Source organism: Syngnathoides biaculeatus, chromosome 18 (assembly GCF_019802595.1).
Source record: "Syngnathoides biaculeatus isolate LvHL_M chromosome 18, ASM1980259v1, whole genome shotgun sequence".
NCBI classification, from domain to species: Eukaryota; Metazoa; Chordata; class Actinopteri; order Syngnathiformes; family Syngnathidae; genus Syngnathoides; species Syngnathoides biaculeatus.
The window spans coordinates 18,527,438-18,547,107 of NC_084657.1; the positions used below are offsets into that span (position 1 = coordinate 18,527,438).

The window sequence follows — 19,670 nt, forward strand, 5'->3', positions numbered from 1 at the left end:
AATCATGGAGCATGGAGTTTTCCTGATAGTCGAATGCCATTGAAATCCATGAAAAGGATAAAGTGCACAATTTTCTGTCTAGCTACATTTACCCGTTGAAGGGGAGAGGTTTTTTTTTTGGTAATTGAATTGAATCGAAAACAATGTAGTGATGACTCAACAGATGACTGGAAGTCCATCCATAAAGAAGTGGACATTGCTTCTTGACCCCTGCAGATATTTAGTTTGTGCATTAGATTGAGAACAATTTCTTCAAATATTTTGATATTATATTGAGCCCAAGTAGTAGCTAAGGGTTTTGAATGAGAGGTCTTGAAATCTTGTTGGTCGCTTGTTTTCAGCACATTTGTAGTCATTAATGGAGAGTCAAAAGTTTGAAGGTGAGGCCCCATAGCTCAGTGGTTAGAGCACTAGTTTGGTAAACCAGGGGTTGTGGGTTCATATCCCACCGGGGCCTCCACTCCCTGAGAAGGGTTGCGTCAGGAAGGGCATCCGGCGTAAAAATTGTGCCAAACGTATATGTGCGTTCGTTCATCTGAGATGACACGCTGTGGCGACCCCAAAAGGGACAAGCCGAAAGAAACTTCCAATGGAGAGTCAAAAGTTTGGAAAAACAGTTTACTTTATTGTGTAATCGGTCTCAAGTCAAATCACTTCCTGCCAGTCAACCAAATAACAACACAGATTCAACATTGAATCAAAAAAGTGAAAATATCGTCACTGACTCCATATCAGAACCGATTTTTTTTTTTTATAAGACCCCCCCAACCCCCTCCCACCCAAATAAACATTGTACATTGTGTTTGCATTTATTACATTGAACTGAAATAGGAACAAAACAATAGGCCATACAGACAAGCGAAAATTGATCTGTCCTTACAATCTTTTAAGATGACACTTTATACAAAATAGGCTCTTAACGACTGGTATGAGCGTAGTGCAATTTCGTCTGGGTCCAGTCGATTTACATTCCAATCTGTTTTTGTGTGTGGGGGGGTGGAGGGAGCGGTGGTTTTTAAAGTGACCAGAAAGTCTGCACATCAATAGCGAAGAGATCCCAAAAAAGTTACCTTTCAAAATAAGCTGTATCATAAGTGCTACTTAAAATGTAACAATGCTTTTTTTTTTTTTTTTTTTTTTCCTGCCTGCTTCCCAGCTTTGGTCACAAAATCTTAGCTCAGCAAATCCACCTTAACCTCGTTCACAAACTCCCCCGCCGCCCTCCAAGTCCAACGACCCGCAGCTTTTACATTGACTTCACGAAACAGACGTTCAACACTTGTTAACGTCGTCACCACGTCTACCTTTTAGCACAAAGCGACAACCACCACACAACAGCTTGAGAGAAAAACAAAATGATTTACATTTCAAAAATATTTTGAATCTCCTGATTAAGATTTTTATGGCTCGCTGTCTCCGTGATATGTATACATCTTAAAGCTGAGCGCATTTGGGCAAATAGAGGTTGGGGTGCTGGGGCGGGGGGGAGGGGGGGGGTTGAGTGGGGGAGGGGGGTTGTAAGCGGGCAACTATAGAGTGCACTAATCAGAAAAAAATTCACGATAACGCAGCTTTCGGCTGAAATTTCAGAATGAACCTAAAAATTACTGTAACATTGACAGGTTAATGTAAGTCCAGTTTAGAAACCTTTGAATCCATGTCCAGCTGTTCGTTTTAGCACTTTAAGCTTGCAGTTCTAAAAAGGAGCTGAACAGTGAAAATGGTTGACAGTGAAGAAAATAAGTATTTGAACACCCTACCATATTGCAAGTTCTCCCACTTAGAAATCAAGGAGGAGTCTGAAATGTTCATCGTAGGTGTATGTCCACTGTGAGAGAGGTAATCTAAAAAGAAAAGTCCAGAAATCATAATGTGTGATTTTTCAATGATTTATTTGTGTGATACAGCCGCATATAAGTATTTGAAGACCTGTCTATCAGCTAGAATTCTGACCCTCAAAGACCTGGGAGAAAGTCCTTGATTTATAAGTGGGAGAACTTGCAATATGGTAGGGTGTTCAAATACTTATTTTCTTCACTGTAACAGCAGACCCTCAATATGCTAGCGAGTAACTTTCAGACAGAACTTAAATGTCCGCGTATGAAAAATAGTCTATGAATTGAGAAACGGGATAAGAGACAGGCCAATATCACTATGAAGTGCCTTTGGTGTCCTCATTGGAGTTTGTCACCATGAAAATGCATTTGCATACATACGAGTACGCAAGATATTGTGTAAAACGAGTCACTTTGCTGATGTACAATGTAATGTTAAGATTCTAATGAACATATTATAATTGTCTCTGAAATTGCTGTCCACCCTGTTATTATGGGGTAACTGCCACTTCAACAAGTGCTTTTCGTGACAATTTGACCTACATTTTGTCTCTTAAAAATAAAAAAAGGGTGGAAAAAGTGGATAGTTGCAGAGTAAATCTTGACATTTCTGCTGCGTAATTTTCATCACTTGTGTAGATGGATGTTCTTGAGCTTACCATTACCCGTCATTGTAAAATAATGATTGTTCCGAAACGCAAAGGATATTTGTCTAAAAGTCCACTTATTGAATGCTAAGCGAAGGTCGGCCGTATGATTATAAAATGCAATAAACATATGAACAGCCCCCCGCCCCCCCAAAAGTCCACCCTGTCATTGTCCACCCAGTCAGCAAGCTCACATTATTTTCTGTTTGCATATACATTGTCTGCTAGCAGTTATAGAAACACCCTAAAAAATTAAATAGCAATAACAGCATAAAATCTACCTCAAATAATGACGAAGAAGTTGAATGGAAAAAGTTTCAAAGGCACCTTATGGTGATATTGACTCAATTTGCAGGGTTTGTGTTTTTCTTTCAATACCCCCTGGGATCGCCACCTAAGTAAATGCGGGATACAGATTTTAAAAATTTATTTATTTTTTTTTTTTTACATCAAGTACTCTGATTGGCTAGCGACCAGGTGAGGGTGTACCCCGCCTTTTGGCCAAAGTTTGGCTCCAGGACATCAGCGAGCCTCGTGAGGAGAAGCGGTACGGAAGATGAATGAAGGAATTAATGATGTTCAGTACAACGATAAGCTGTCGAGTACGCTGGCACCCGCTATGTACACTTTTTGGACGATACAACTCTTGTGTTGTTGTTTTTTTTTTTTGGGGTGGGGTGGGGTGAAGTTGCGCTGTGTGTGTGTGTGCAAATGTTTTTTTTGTTTGTGCAAATGTGTGCTCTTGAGCCCGAACCTGGCGTCGTCAGCCTTAAGTAACACACAAATGATGAGTCCCCATGGCAACTCCCCCCCCCAACCTGTTCTGTTTACCGCCATTCAGAGCCAAACACTGAAAATCAATGGATGGCCCCCATGCTGTTTCATGAGCAAGTAAATACTGGTTGTATGGACTCGTGAGTGTACTGTATATATCGTGTGTACGGGGAGCAGAAAAAAAGAAAGCTACCATACCGAAAGCAACCATATTTAATTTTACCTGCATGATGATAACAGCTGATAATCAGTACATTGAAGCTGGTGTATATTGTGAAAGCCTCATGTATGGGCACCCTGAAGCAAATGGCCACAATTGGAGCATCGCTCACGCTCGCCGCACGCACAAAACATTCACGCACAAGTTGAAAACAATCAAAAGCGATAGAAGCGATCTATGTACAACCTCCTGTGACTTTTGGCACCAGTGACCGAGCCTGAGCGAAAACGATTTTGCATCTCATTTGAAAATATCGGAACAGACAATAGAACTTTTATGGGATTTTTTAAATTTTGTTACATCTTACAAAAGCAAAAAAAAAAAAAAAAAAAAAAGTCATAATTTATAGTGTATCTATATATAGCTGCTTCTTTTTTCCTTTTAAATGCTTTCCTCGGACGGGGTGGCTGTACAACTATGTGATTAAGTGATTAAAGGGTTCGTTAGCTTCATGTGGCGCTTGTGAACGAATGAATGAGGCAAGCGATGCAAGGACAATTTTGGTACCTATCAAAAATATTCTCCGTTTATGAACAATTATGATGATGATTAGTCACAACCACTTAGATGCGTGGAGTATCTAGCAACACTGCGTGTGAAAAAATATAGTTATGGAATTCAAAATTGAGTGAAGCCAGTTATTGCGGGAATAATGTGTATCCAAAAAAAAAAAAAAAAAGAAAAAAAAAACAAACGACTATTTGCCAAATTTATTCCGGTCTAACGCATTGAGGTAATCAATCCGGAGAAACCAATACTCGCCATTTGGAATTTGGGATTTTTTTTTTTAACGTGACTATTTTATTACAATATTCAGACTTTTTTTAGTCGTCACAAAATGAACGTGTGATCTTAGTTCGATTTGTTGTTGAAAACCTTTTTCTTAAATTACTGCCTTATTCTCAGGTAAGTTGTTTTAAAAATTACTTTTTTTTTCCATTAGGTTTTGTTTTTTTCCTCACTCTTCAAAAGTGGTAGATGAAATAATTACTGTATTAGATCCTTTTAAAATGAATTAAAACTGTATAATATTTCAATGGCTCAAACGCTTCATTTGTTGAGTAAACTTCCATCGTACGTAAAGTTCGTAAAGTGCAACATTTAATCTTTTGGAAATGTTTGTTTCAAATATTCTTTGGTAGGCCCTTTTTTTTGTTAACCAGTGATGTAACAACTTCCCCCAAAAATGATTCTTATAAAATCACAATTTATTTTATTTTGAAGGGATGACTTTCTTTCTTTTCGAAATCGCTCACCTTTTTTTGTGTAAAATTTTGACTAACAAATTGATATTTATCTATTTATCTAATATTTTGGGGGTTTTGAAAGTATTCCTGATAGAAAGACAAGATAAAAAATATAATTATTCTTAATATTGTGATTGTGATCTTTTCTTTCTTGCATTAATTCTTGCAACTTGATTGGTGAATATTGATTTAATTCTTGGGGGGTGAAAATTACAACTTCACTCAATTTTTCTTGACTAGAAGAGGGGCGTGACTTTTTTTTTTTAGCTATTGAACTAAGACTTTGATTTTTGTTTTAATTTCATTTTCCTTCACAATACATCAGATAAAATATCACAATCCTTTTTTGTTGTTGTTTTGACCTTGTTTTTGTAATAGTACAAACTTTACATGTGACTGGTATTATATTTACTTTTTGTTCCTGCAAAATCCTGACTTCACTCATGAGTCTCAATATTTTTTTTCACAAAACAGTTTTTAATGAGATAAATTCTTGTCATAAAATCACGATTTGTTTCCCCCCTTCATAATGTTTATCTCCTGCAGTACAACGACCCATTTCAATGAATATAAGCAATATTTTTTTTTCTTTTCAGTGAGGCCTTACTCCATCAAGATTTTTTTTTTATTGTATATTGTGTAAAAAAAAAAAAAAAAAGGCACTGGTTTCCCTTGTCACATGTACTTGCTGTTATTTGATGGATTTAGAAGCGAGAAAATGCATTTTTTTTTTCAGTCACTGCGTTTTGTCGCTTGTTACAAGCTGAAAGCATTTTCGTCTTCTTGGGCTATATCATACTGTATATATATTATATATTCATATATATATAGTTGATAAGTTACATTCTGAGGGTCGTCGGCAGGTGACGGGAGAGCGTAATCAGGACGTGAATGTTTGTAGTTTTCAACAGTGAAATCATGCGGCCACCAAAGTGAACGTCATTCAGTTTGAGGAGCAGGAGGAGGGGGCCAAAAATATTTCCTCTGAAGACGGCGGTTTTCAAACCTGAACGAGGATGTGGCAATCAGGTGGTGTGTTGGGGTCGGGGCGGGATTTTAAGGCATGGCTGTAAGGCCTGAAGGCGCTCACTTCTGATGAAAGAGCAGCTGCTTGACGCTGCCATCTTTGACTTTTGGTATCTGGTTGGTGATGATCTCCGCCAACATCTCAGGGAACTCCACACTCAGCGTCTTATTCATGAACGTGTAGAAGCAAATCTGGAGGAGATCCTCCACCATCTGCAAAACATCCCCTTCTCGTCAATGTTCATATGATTAGAATTTTTCAAGTCCGTCTAAATCTGTATTAGTGGGCACTTTGTCTTTGGCAAAGTAAATCTTCCCACAGGTGGCCCAATCTAAAATGTTTCGTTTTACTATAATCAGCAGTGTCAGAAAGCCAGTCGGTATGCGGTGTGACCGCCGTTATCCTCACGCAGTGCAACACGTTTCTGCCAGGCCGCCCACTGTAAAATGTGGAGTTTTACTGTACTGGCAAGCTCACCCCTTGCATGGAGTCCAGTAGCTTGGTGAGCTGGTAGAAGCGTTGCCAGTTCTGGCTGGTGTTCTCCTCTCGTTTGACGATGGCTTTTCCCAGCTCCTTGATGTACATCATGCGGATCTCATCGAACACCGCCTGGCTCTTTAGGCCCTCTTTAGGCACTGAACACACACACACACACACACATAAAATCAAGCCCAGGGAAACAAACAGACACACACAAAAAAAAAAAAAGACATAATTTGGGGTTTAAAAAAAAGCCCTCAAAATATCAAATAAGACTTTGAAGTTCAAATTAACGTCATATGTGGCATCAGCAAATGTGTGAAATTAACTCTGTGACTTGTATTCATCTTTTAAGGCCAATACATTTGCATTTAATCTTCAGGAAATATTTTTTTAAAGCTTTATTTTATATTTTTTTATTTGACTTTTATGTGTGATGCATTTTAAACTATCACTTGAGTTCATTTTCCCCACTGTGGCAATGTTCACACTATGCATAACGGTACAGTGGCTCTTATTAAATTATAAAATATAGTTAAAATATTTGTCTCATTATCACTGTATTGAAAATGGAGGCCCTTTTCTAAACTTTGAAAATCCAGCATGTGCATTTAAAACAATTCTGAACTTTGTGCCTGAGTTTATGCTAATTAAATGCAACACACACAACACAAACATGAGTTTTGGTCATTTTCATTAGCCATTTTTTTACTATCCGGAACAGGGAAAAAAACAACAACAGTGGGGACCATGGGACAGTGTCTGCTTGAACAAATGGACCAGATACGCTTAGTTATGGTCCAAAATCGATCAAGAAGGTGGCGGCGTAAATGGTATATGGAGCCGGCATGTGACTAAAACGGACCAATCACGAGAGATGCGCTCCGCGGCTTTTGCTGGCAATAACCTTTTTTTTTTTACGTGTGCGTGGCAAGCTATGCAGACATAGTGGACGAGGCTATACGGAGGTCTCGTGATGCAATGGGGGCGTTGTCGACCGCCCGACCCGGGATGCTTAAAGTGGGCTCAAGGCAACTCCCTTGCTGCTTATATTGTAGGTTGCTAGGTGAGACAAAGCACAGGAGAGGATTTGCACACTCACCGCTAAAGATTATGTAAAACCACACAGGGAGCACGACTGAAATAGAGTTGTCACAACTCCTGAGGATACCAAGTAAGACTCAGACTCAATTTAGCATTGATGCTCAAGTCTCCCAGCCTCTCTCACTCAGAGTGTCCACCCTTTGCATTTGACAGTTTCTGAATAATAAGTTGAAAAATAGTGAAAGAACTGACACAAAAATTGTGTAACAAAAATATACAGTCAAGCCAAATAGCTAGCTAAAATACATACAGCTAGACAGATAGACAGGAAGAAATAAAGTGCAGAAATATAGTTTTCTACAATATGTAAGTCACTAGCTGTGCTACAAAAAATAGACAAATTAAGTTCCTATCAAAGAAAAGAGAAACGCTAACACGTTAGCTAAGAAAATTATCTCGATAAAAGGAAAGATGATTTGTTTTAGTTAATATAACAGTATCATTAAAATAATGTTAATTATATGATGTACGTTGCTTGCTAAAGCAAATTAGCTTGCTAAAATATAAGCTAAGATAACAGTTACGGTAGCTGTCTCATTCCAAAGACTAGCTCACGACAATATATAAGCTAAATACCAAGCGAAGATAGATATTTAGATAGATGAGCAAACTCGGTAGATTAAAGGACTAGTTTCTTAAATAATGTAAAGTAAAAAATGTACAGCTATCTATTGTAGATTAGAGCTTGTAGTTTAGAAATTCAATATATGTATATATTTTTCTTTTTTTTACACATACTGAACATCTATTATCTGCTATACCCAGAATGTCACATGAGCAACCCCAGAAAAGGGGACGGCTGTGTATGCTACACTAATGAGCACGATTGGGTTGATAACAATTGTTTTGAAGTCAAACTTGGTCAAATGTTTTCTTTATGGCTGGTTTGTTTGGACAAAAAGTTAAATACATCTATATGTTGTGGTCAAAAGAAGACATTGTAGAACTTTAAAATTCCCAATTGCTATATCATGGTTGCCCTCGCCGTTAAGTGAGTTCACCTGTTTTGCCAAATCTTGGAGGATCTAAATTAAAAGTTCCATACAGAGTAAACAAAAACATAAAGACAGAAAAAGGTGTGGTACCAGTTCCAAAAAATGGATTTAGATTCAATAAATTAGAGGCTTCTAAAATTTAATTCAGATAATTGTTGAGGAACAAAATGTATAGCGCTTTTAAATATTATTGTGATCCAACATTAATATTTAAAAATGTATAATTTCTTTTTAATATAACGTTTTACTTCATTGAGGGTTGAGCGTCCCTGTCCTACATGAAGCCTGTGACTATTGACGTCAGCCGTCACGAATCCAATTGAATTAACCTGGGAGTGCATGAGAAAAGATTCAAAGTTATCGTGACCTGATAGTGTCGGCCTGCCTCCAGGGAGCAGATGGAAATAGCTTTGGATTCAACATGAAAATGTCATTCTCCTTTGTGAGTGCATCCATTCGCTTGCCAGTCGTTCGCAGTGAGGTAGCAATGGATTCACTCCCCCCCCCCCCCCCCCCCATTTATTACTATTCTTCATTTTAGCATTTACTTTGCAGCCCATCTAAGAGCAATGCAATACTGCCGGGAAATTACCTGTGCTCAGCAGCAGCAGCACCTTCATACACAGGTACTCGTCGTAGGACACCTTCAGACGCACAAACTCCGTGCAGATCTTCAGCATCTGCTCGCATTGCCCCGACATGAAGGGAAGCTTCATGCGATCTCTGAGGAGGAACGACAGGGAGAGAAAAGAAGGAGAGTTGGTTAAGAAATAAAATATTCGTTGTCGTTGCTTCCCATCATACATTATCCTTACTGCATAAAGGAGAGATACTGTAGACAGACACATCGATAGATAGAGATAGATAGATAGATAGATAGATAGATAGATAGATAGATAGATAGATAGATAGATAGATAGATAGATAGATAGATAGATAGATAGATAGATAGATAGATAAAAATCACAATATAATTGTTTTAAAAAAAATATCCCTGCAGCAGTAAGAAATACAAAAAATTGCTTTCCCCAAAAAATAAATACATTAAAATACATATTTTTTCCCATTTAAAAAAAAAACCCTTTGCATGTGAAAATAAAATCCTTGAGTCCTTTCTAATGTGCTATATTTTCATTATTATTCGTATGCAAACCCAAAGGAAGACCAGAGCCGCAATTCAAAACTCCAAAACGTTCGAAGTGTGAGGTGGCTGTGCTAAAGGAGACAATAATACAAACTTGTTGATGATGAGGTCGGGGGCGAAGCAGAGCATACTGCCGTTGCACTGCTGGTACGACCTCCAGCCCAGTCCGAAGGACATGAGGAAGAGCCACGAGCACTGCAGCAGCGTCATCTGGTCATCCAGGTGCAAGTTACGGAAGCCTGCAAAGGTCAAAACGTTAGATTGTATGAGAGCCAGTATCAGAGATGAATAAAAGCTGTTTTTATATCAATGTGTTTTTTGTGGGGGGAGTTCAAAACACTGACACCAACATTTTGATAAACTGCAAAAGCTACATAATGTGGCAAAATATCACAATACAAAAACAATTATTTTATAATGACAAAAACTGCAACCACAGTGATGAACATGAGAATTTTAAATCCTACGTCAATTCATATGGTAAAACGGTGAAAGTTTCTTTCTCCCCTTTGTCAATACAGATAGGTTTCTGGTGTCTATCTACATGTTTACGTTGTTTTTTTATTATGCTTTATTATTTTACCAGATCTAACCCAATCAAGAATGAATACAATTTGCCAGCTCTATGCAAATAAAAAAAAACTAGAGTCCAAATGAATGACCTTATTAAATTTAAAATAATGCTAGTGAATCCACTTGCTGGAACTAATAAAAAAACATAATGTAATTACATTAAAAATAAACCCCAAAAATATAATTGTATTAAAACAAATAACTGGCAGCCCACATAAAATTAAAAGATATAGTTTGTGTGTTAAAATCACAACTGTCTAAAGTTTTAACATGAGCAAATTAAAACAAAATCAAGAAAACACAAAATAAATAAATTCAAAGAAACAACTCCCTGATCTAATCCAAACAGAGTTTAATAGTAAGTTTAATAAAAATCATAGACTTACAGATAAAAATACATTTTCAAAAAATGAAAATGGCCAGGATCAGCAGCTTGGAAAAGGGATGGATATCCAGACATAAGTAAATTAAAATAAATGAAAATTAAATAAAAACACTGGCTTGATGTAATGACATTACAAATGCAACAATAACTAAAAACCAGAATAGCTGCCACATCTATACCTTAAGTGGCTTTTCAGAGAAAAGGTTTGAAAATGTTTTCACTTATTTCCACGTTTTCAAAAGGGATCCTTTGACGCATGCCATTCCAAATGCGTTATATAAGAGTCACCGCCATTGAGAGGGAGCCTTCACGATCACTGTGGCAATCTGCCTGCCGGGACAATGAGCACACCCCCGCACACATACCCACGCACGCAGCCAAATCAGGTGAGGCAGCCCATCCTGGCATTTCCCTTGTGTGGACCAGACTCAAATCTCCCCACAATACAAAGGTGGCACACCAAGAGTTGCGCAACACACAAGGAAACGTAAGGAGGGGGAAAAAAGGCTCATGTTACGTTTTCATAAGGATTTTCTTCTCTCTCTCTCTTATTTTTTTTTAATCTGAGAGAAATGTGAACTGCCGTTATTGTGGCGCAGCATTAGCAATCAAAGGGAGCAAATCCTCACGAGAATACTTGCCGTGATTAGCAGGTCACGCGGCCGCTTTCTCATGATCGCAGCACAGCTTGTTGTCATGTTTTGGCTCCTTGCTTTAACTCTTTCCTCCCCCTCCTCAAAGTTACTCTGCGTCTCGTGACTTGTGGGATTCTTAGCGCTTCTTGTCAGTGTCATGCAACTTGGGCTAAAACGATGAATCGAGACGCTTCAAAACAAGGTTGATGTCAAATCGAAGCTTCGCAGGGAGCATTTTGTGTTAGTATCGCTGCTTAATAATGCAAAAGCATTTTCCCCCCTCAATTAGTCGATTGATCGATGAGCTGATCGGTAGCATAATTGGTTCTTAAAATATTAGACAACTTCAGTTTTATGACTGCATGGATGCTCACTTTTGCCGCTCTCTTTTTGTCCCTGTCTAAAGTAACGCTTGTTTCACAAAAATACAAAATATAATGTATATAATTACTTTGGAGCGGCACGGTGGGTCAGCTGGTAAAGGGCTCACAGTTCTGAGGACCCAGGTTCAATCCCGGCCCCGCTTGTGTGGAGTTTGCACGTTCTCCCTGAGCCTGCGTGGGTTTTCTCCGGACACTCGGGTTTCCTCCCACATCCCAAAAACATGCAACATTAATTGGACACTCTAAATTGCCCCTAGGTGTGATTGTGAGTAAGACTGTTTGTCTCTATGTGCCCTGTGATTGGCTGGCGACAAGTTCAGGGTTTTCCCCCGTCACCTGGCCGTTGACAGCTGGGATAGGCTCCAGCACTCCCCGCGACCCTCGTGAGGATTAGGCCATCGCTTTACTATCCGACCCACCGTGACACCGAACTAACATGTAATCCACAATATTAATTTTTACTTTGTTCCTCTCATTTTTTTTCAAAGTGGACAGTAGTCACACTTTCCAGAATGCGGTGTTGAATGATGCGTCCTTTCGGCATCACTAGCCACCCAAAAAAAAGAATCTAAAATGTGACATGTTTTTGTCTCATAGCAACAAGCTCAGCTGCTTCTGCTGCAGCAGTTAGCGTGCGTCCTTCCGCAATTCGTCATGCTGGATGATAAATTTAACTTGACAAAATGAACCTTTTCTTGGGTTCATTAATGCCTCATGAGCATTACACACGACGCGCTAACAGCCTCGGTCCAAATGTGAAGAGCCTTCGTAAAAGCCACTCATTTGGTGTCTTGCCGAATGCCGACAACGCTAAATGATGTTCATTAAGATCTTTCTTTCTGTCAGTCATTTTTGTGTTTTGCTTCTGAATACATTAAATATTAACAAAGTGCTCAAAAATTCAACTGTTGAGCTCTATTTTTTTTTTCCACCATCTCAGTTTTTCCTGATGTTTTTTTTTTTTTTTTTTTTTTGAGCGCAGCCTAAAACAAGGCGAAGTACACACCTGAGTTTGGGCATAGATCTAGGAACCTCCCCTCCCTCTCCAAGTACTTTGCACCCAAAATTTTAATGTTAAATCTGCATAGAAGTTAATAATTTACTCTTTAAAATCACAATAACATAATTAAACAATTACTTAATTTCAGGAATGAATACAAATAAAGAATAATTATAGAAATAATAATAAATAACCAATTTCGGGTGGGGGGGCAGCTAAATGAATGCAACAAATATTACAGAACCCTTGATGATGTAACTGGTCGATGTTTCCAGTTAAAAGAAAGGCAGAACCTGGCCCAAGACCTTTTTCTTTGTTTTCTGCCAAGACTTGACTCACATCTCCCCCAGTCAATATCAATTACAAGTCAGGCAGAAGCCAAATGAGAAGGCGAGCGAACCCCGGCGTGGCATCTGATTACCTGGCAGCGACTTTGCCCACTTGACAGCCGAGATGATCTGATTCCCGCCAAGCTTGTTGAGCGTGCTCATGAGGCGCGAGGACGTATCGGGCAGTGTGGCGTCGTAGCCCGAGTAGATGATCTCGGGCTCGATGGCCTTGAGCACAGACAGCATGGTGGGCGCCAGCTGGGGAACGCAGGCAGGGATGGCCGGCAGAGGCATGGCGGGGACAGGCTCCGGCAGCCTGATAATCCGCTGCTCTCTTCTTTTGTTCAGCTTCTTGTTTTTCCTCGCTGGAGGGATGAAGAGGCAAAGGAACATGAGAAGATGCCACATTAATCAATAGCATCAAAATATGCCACTATGACTTCCCGATTTCACCCAAAATAAATTGAGGTATTCCACTGAAATCCATAATGTAAATCTTAAACTGTAAGACACGGATAGCCATCCAACTGTCACACTTTTTAAAAATAAATTGCAAGATGGTGAGCTTCGGACGAATGCGGTCTGGCTGTGAATCAGGCCTTTGTGCTAAGAAAATTCCCAGGTCACTGGTGGTTGCTTTATATTTAGAGTCCGCAAACAGGAGCAGAGTTATGGCTCACTGTTATTTTTGATTCACTCGGGTCTTATTGCCCCCGCTTTGCAGGAGGAGGTGCGTTAACACCCGTGAATGTAGGTTGAGGTGCACCGGCTCACGTTACCAGAGCAAAAAAAAAAAAAAAAATCTGTTTGTACAACAGTCTCGGTGGTTCGAAAATTCAACACAGCTCCCACCCTTGAGAGATATTACATTGTGTTTCCACAAAGGAAAAGTGGTTCCAGGTGTCCTTACAAAATGTCTGGGAAATGGATTGGATAAAACATCTCCAAAAAACAGCAATCACCGCTGAAACAGACTTGTTGAAAATAGCTGAATGAACTTGATGTCACATTTAAGTTTTTTTATTGCATGTTTGCAAGCAGGCAAATTTCATCATTTTATAACAGTCCCGACATCAAATGTATGGAGGTAACAAATGGCACACACTGAACTAGTTTGGGCGGCGTGAGAATACATAACACGCTCATTTACTACCGTAATTACTGTTTTTTATTTCATCATTTATTCATGGCCTAAAAGCGTTTTTCACAACTTTCTTACTGCGACATCCAAGCTTGCAAATCGACTTTTTGGGTTGTAAAGAAACAATTTAACTTTTGCAATGTGTCTACATTTTCAACATAAAACATATTTTTGGCCTAACCAACTGACAATTCCCGTTACATTCAGCTATACTCTGACTTATTGTTTTAATACTGTGATTGTTTTTCCTTTCTTAATATATGATGTAGGACCTAGTATTTAAACTTTGTTCTCATGTTAAGTTTTGTCTTTAAGTTTCAACTTAAATCTTGAGATTTTTTGATACTAGTTTTTGTCATGCAGTGAAAGATTTTTTTTTTCTGCCCCAAAAACGATTCCCCTCCTTCAATGTATTTTTCCTCATTAGATTCTTCATCGGCTTTTTGTTATTGGAGCAGTTTTTCATTTGATTGTTTTATAATCAGGAATTTTCATTAACAGCAATTATGACTTCAATTCATGGCATAGGTTAGTGAGACACATTCTGGCGGATGTACAAATTTGGGATCTCTCAATGGCATAAGGACAAATTTCTTACTTCTGCTAATTTATTTATTTTAGAAGAGGGGAAAAAACTAGTTTTCATGCAAGTAGCTTTCAAGTCATTTGATGTGTGATCTGAAGGGCTTGCTCACAGATACATTTTTCTCAAATGGGCAGCTCCCTTAAGCTTTGGTTGTTTAATTTCACATTTGGGCATCCACTCCAGAGATCAAATAAGCAAGAGAAAACTTGCTTTCTCTGTAAGGTTGCTTTAAAGGTTTATATTTTTATAAAATGCATACATTTTATTTGTTTTCCAATAATCCTTATTATTAACATTCAGTATGACTTCAATTTAAATAAAATGAAATCATTTTTTGATTAAAAAGCTAGAATCAAAGTAAATAGAAAAGTCAAAACAATTCCCGCAAAATTTGAAGGTTACCTTCTAAATTCATTCCAGCCTGAAGGCATTTGCGGAAGCGGCATGCTGGACAGTTTTTCCTTCGGATCTTATCGATGATGCAGTCGTTCCTGCCTGCACACAGGTAGTTGTGCTGGCCTGTTTAAACACACACACACACACACACACCACACACACACACACACACACACACACAAACAGAGATACATTTGTATTAGTCAACATTTGCAAGTGGAAGACAAAAATGTGCAGGGTATGAAGATCAGCATTCGTGAGGTTGTACAGCAAATGCCTGACGTCTTCCATCCGGGGTGGACAAGTTCAAGTCTGAGCATGAGTCTTGATAAGAAACATCCTAACAATCGCACATGCACATTCCAGAGTTTCAGGTTCTTCGTTTACAACTGGTAGAGCGTGGACCATCTCTCCTTCTTTGCACGAGACCTCATAATTCAAAACAAAATTGTGCTTCGTACGAGGTGTGGAATTTGAAGGGTGCGTTCGACCGTTTCCATGCAACTTGATTTGTAGTAAATACAACAGGTGAACAGGGGTTGGTTGCATAAAGTCCAAAAGTGAACAACAAAACAGGCTACTAGAAACCAGACAGAAGGGAAGGGAACAAGGGAATAATAGTCTTCAGAGATGGGTTTCATCTTAAACAACAATTAGAGAGGAATTACTATAAGAAGGCATATAATTACCATTGCATTTATTTGTTTGGAGAACTAAAAAAATGCAATATGACGCACATTACAATAAATATCATCGACCCAATTCTATCTAATTTGTCCTTATTAGCTTCTCAGGTGAGCTAGCGTGTATCCCAGCTGACCTTGAGTGAGAAGCCCGTACACCCTGCACTGGCTGTCTATCAATCAGAGGGCACATACAGACTAGAACTCACGTTCATGCCGATGGACAACTTTTAGTTTTCGTTTCTTCATATGCAAGTTTGGAATGTGGGAAGAAGCCAGAATACCCAGAAGGAGAACACCAAGGGACATATTTACAGATGCCAAGGGGCGAGTTAGACCCCTATTGGCAATTTCTAGACCGGTATAGCCCAGTGGAACGGATAGTGGGCGAGCTGCACTCTCTACAGCCGACTTTAGTTGATGCCAATAAAAGCGGCTCCTCTCATCCCCTTTAAATGTGGCACACTGGCAGTCTCGACAGAGACAACTTTGTGGGAAAGACGACCATGTGTAATCACAGCAATCCATGTGTGATTGGAGCATTGTCGCACCTCTTGGCCGGTGTGGCAACAGACAATGTGAGCAAGTACCTTTATTAAATACAGAATGAGCTGGTGATGTAAAAGCATGTCCGCAGTCTGGTCCCATTCCTGAAATTAAACTTTTTTTCCCCGACATTTTACATTGCAGTTGTTTGGTTTCGCACGGAGTTAACAAATGCAACCTTGAATGATGCCGTGATGTTCTGGTCGCGGCGTGACTTTATTTTTGCTCAAATGCAACTGAATTTTGTTTTGTTCCAAGTTGCTTTAATCGGGAATTAGAATCAGCTTTATTGGCCAAGGATGTAAAATACACACAAGGAATTTGTCTTCGGTAGTTGGAGCCACCTTAGTACGACATACATGTTGAGTACGAAAAGCAGATAGACAGTAAATTGACATTTTAAACAATCAATTAATCGCTGTCTACTTTCTCTTGAATGTTCTGATCTCCTCTTTCATGGCCCGTGTGAGAAGAATAATTCTGTATTGACGAAGATTGTGTGGAAAAATCTCAACTTGTTGGTGTTCTTCAGAGAGCAAACTAGTTGAGAGCATACGAAAAGGGCACTGGATACAAGACGTGAATAATGAATAATATATAGCACGCATGATTGTTCGATTGATCAATCAATTATTATGGTCATTTAAAGGGGAAAGTTGAGTGCTGCGGACACAATACAGCTGATCATCTCTAAAGTGTTCCGAGAGTGCACCGCATATTTTCAAATGTCAGGCTTTTATTTTAATCCTCTTGAATGGGGTTTCATCAAGGGGGGAACAAAGGCTGATATAATATGATATTATCTAACCTACTCATCAAAAAATAATCCATAAATGGGTAGATGAGCCTGCACCTCCAGTGACCTGCAGTTTTCTGCTCAATGTAGTGTTGTAGCTAAGGCCTTTGCCCCTTGAACTCAGAGCACAATAGTGAATGTTGTTTTTCAAATCCAATGTATAGTCACTGTTACGTGAGCACATCTCGGCCTTGTGTGAGCATGAGTCCTACTTGCTTCAGCGTCTGACAGACAAAACAACACCGAAGTTAAGGAAAAATCGTGTTCCAGAGCTTGGTTGCACATCCTAAAAAACATCCATGGAGACTGGAGACTCTAAATTGCCCCTACATGTGATTGTAAGTGTGAATGGTTGTTTGTCTCTATGTGCCCTGTGATTGGCTGGCAACCAGTTCAGGGTGTAGCCAGCCTCCTGCCTTGTAAGGATAAGCGGCTCAGTTTTATGGATGGATACTATTTGTTATATATATATATATATATATATATATCCATCCATTTTCTCTAGTGGATAGAGTCTACTTATGACTTCGGAAGGAGACTATTTTTGAGCAATGTGAACATGCAATAATGCACTAAAAAACACATTTTTGCATCAAAAGTCCATAAATTCAATGATGAGAAGATACAGTAATGGATATTAAACCTGTAAAAATTAATAAAACAAGAAATGAAAATCATCTCAGGGGCGGCAGGCTAGATTAGTGGCTTGTGGGTCTATCTTGCGGTTCTTTGGTTTGGAAATATTCTTTTCCTTCTGTTCTCTGTTCTTCCCAGATTCCACAAACATGCTTGTTAGGTTCTTTGAAAACTGTCACTTGTCTATAGGTTTGATTGTGTGTCTGACTGCTTGTTTATTTGCTCCATATGTGCCCAGACTTCGCCTCTGCCCCAATGTCAGCTGTGATAGACTGAATCCTACCCGTGCCACTAATGAGGACAAATCCTATGGAAAACAGATGGATGCAAGGACGTTAGTTTTCAACTGACCACTTTAGCGACTATGTTAAAAATCTGCAATAATCCACAGGCAGAATTGAATCTCTATAACCGGTGATCGATGGATTTGCGGGGACCATGTGTGACAACAAGACGTCAGCCCATTTTGCAAACAAATGCGTAAAACAGCCATCTGTGGTGTCACAAGATGCAGCTGACGCCAAGTCAGATTTGCCGCTTGCTCGCTAAAGGCTGGCAAGCTTTAACCCGGGAGTAGAATCAGAAGGCTGAAATGGCAGAAGTAACTAATATAGACGATTTCTCTGCATAACTGTCTTGGAAAACTCGAGAATATACGGCAATGTAGATTGTGTGCTTTGTCTGAACAATATGCAAATAAGATGACACACGGGCAAATATTAGATGTTCTTACTTAAACATGAGCCCAAATGGGAGTAAATATAATGTGAGGAAACAAATGTAGTCATAAAAGGCAAACTGTTCAGTATTTAAATTAGCGAAAGTACAATGTAACTAGTTCCCACGCAGATTATGTGACGTATTGATTGGCAACAATGTATAGATTAAAGGGTTGGTTTTTAGTAAAAAAAAAAAAAAAAAAAAAACAGTCATGACTTAACAGTACATGGTGAATATGATCTGTGAAAAAAAAAATCTGCCATTTCTGCCTCTGAGGTTGTCAACACTTTAGGGATCTGAGGGTGACAGAGAGATTTCATTATGTTGGGATGTAGACAATCTGAACAAAAATGTAATTTTATGGCACAAATGTACTATTCAGATCAAATAAATATCAATTAAGTAGATAAAATTAATTTTTCCAAGCAGATGACGTTGAGCATAAAATTGTTTCAACAGCACAGTGTTTTTATGCTACAACTCCTCTTATTAATCCCAGCAGTACTGAAGAAAAGCTCTGTCAAAAAAAAGGGTTGAATCAACATTTTCATGCAGTGCCAGGAGAAGTGGCTGAGCTTGTTCACAAGCAAGGATTCAGAACACGGGGAGAAATAATCACCGATCGTGACCATCACCAGAACGATTAGCATTATGATGAAAAGTTGCATTTATTTACCATCACTCTTTTGTCGAGCTCTCCATCCTTCAGCATTGAGAGAACGACCAGAAAATGGAGAAGGCAGGTGGGTTGTTTGAGGATGGGCAGGGTGGAGAAAAGCAAACAAAAAAAAATAACAGATGTAATATTTTTCTGAAAAGTAAAAATGTCCAGCCCGACAATTGGAATTCCAATACTGTATACTGTGTCAGACACAAAAAAACCTTTACAGCATAATCAAACAAAGGCCCTGTTATTTCAAATCTTTTTTTTAAGTACTGATAAAGCGGGGTATACATATAGTGGTAATCGGCCCTAATTTGAACATGTTTTCTCCCATTCGAGTGCGGGTGGCAGGGGGCCCGGGTTCATTATGGTCACCTACGCTCACTGACGGTCCGACAGCTATAATGTGTCCTGCCGACATTATGCAGACGTCCAAAAGGTGACATATTATAGCACATTAATGGGCAGAAAGTAGAATCAGCGTACTTTTTTTTTTTTTTTACCGTGCGAGTAGTCATTATTACAGTAACCGGTCTTCACAATGCCGCAGAGGTTGAGTTAGGTATTGAACAATTTATTTATTTATTTTAAGAAAAGCTGCAGGAGACAGCTAATCTATAGAACAGGAGTAACACTCCTTTTCCATTGGCCGGCCACCAAACATGTACACAGTCATGAGCGCAGCATTACTTTTATTGGATTTATTTCATAGAGAGTGAAAAAA

General features: G+C 39.0%; 1 protein-coding gene across 3 annotated transcripts in view; it reads right to left on the reverse strand.

Annotated features, from left to right (window-relative positions):
• Positions 1-236: 236 nt before the first annotated feature.
• The window catches only part of LOC133491608 (glucocorticoid receptor-like), a 61,989-nt gene continuing 42,555 nt past the window's right edge, over positions 237-19,670 (reverse strand). The window contains exons 4-11 of one of the 3 annotated variants that reach the window (XR_009792442.1): positions 18,959-18,985; positions 14,908-15,024; positions 12,871-13,143; positions 9,568-9,712; positions 8,922-9,052; positions 6,228-6,385; positions 5,730-5,962; positions 237-1,844 (exon numbers count right to left, since the gene is read on the reverse strand). Coding sequence is in view for 2 of the 3 variants with exons in the window: in XM_061802930.1 (XP_061658914.1) it covers positions 5,810-5,962; positions 6,228-6,385; positions 8,922-9,052; positions 9,568-9,712; positions 12,871-13,143; positions 14,908-15,024; positions 18,959-18,985 (1,004 nt within the window). In the remaining variant the exon portion in view is untranslated. Of the gene's footprint in view, positions 1,845-5,364; positions 5,963-6,227; positions 6,386-8,921; positions 9,053-9,567; positions 9,713-12,870; positions 13,144-14,907; positions 15,025-18,958; positions 18,986-19,670 lie in introns of those variants that run through there. The other 2 variants (XM_061802930.1, XM_061802931.1) reach the window with 2 other exon arrangements.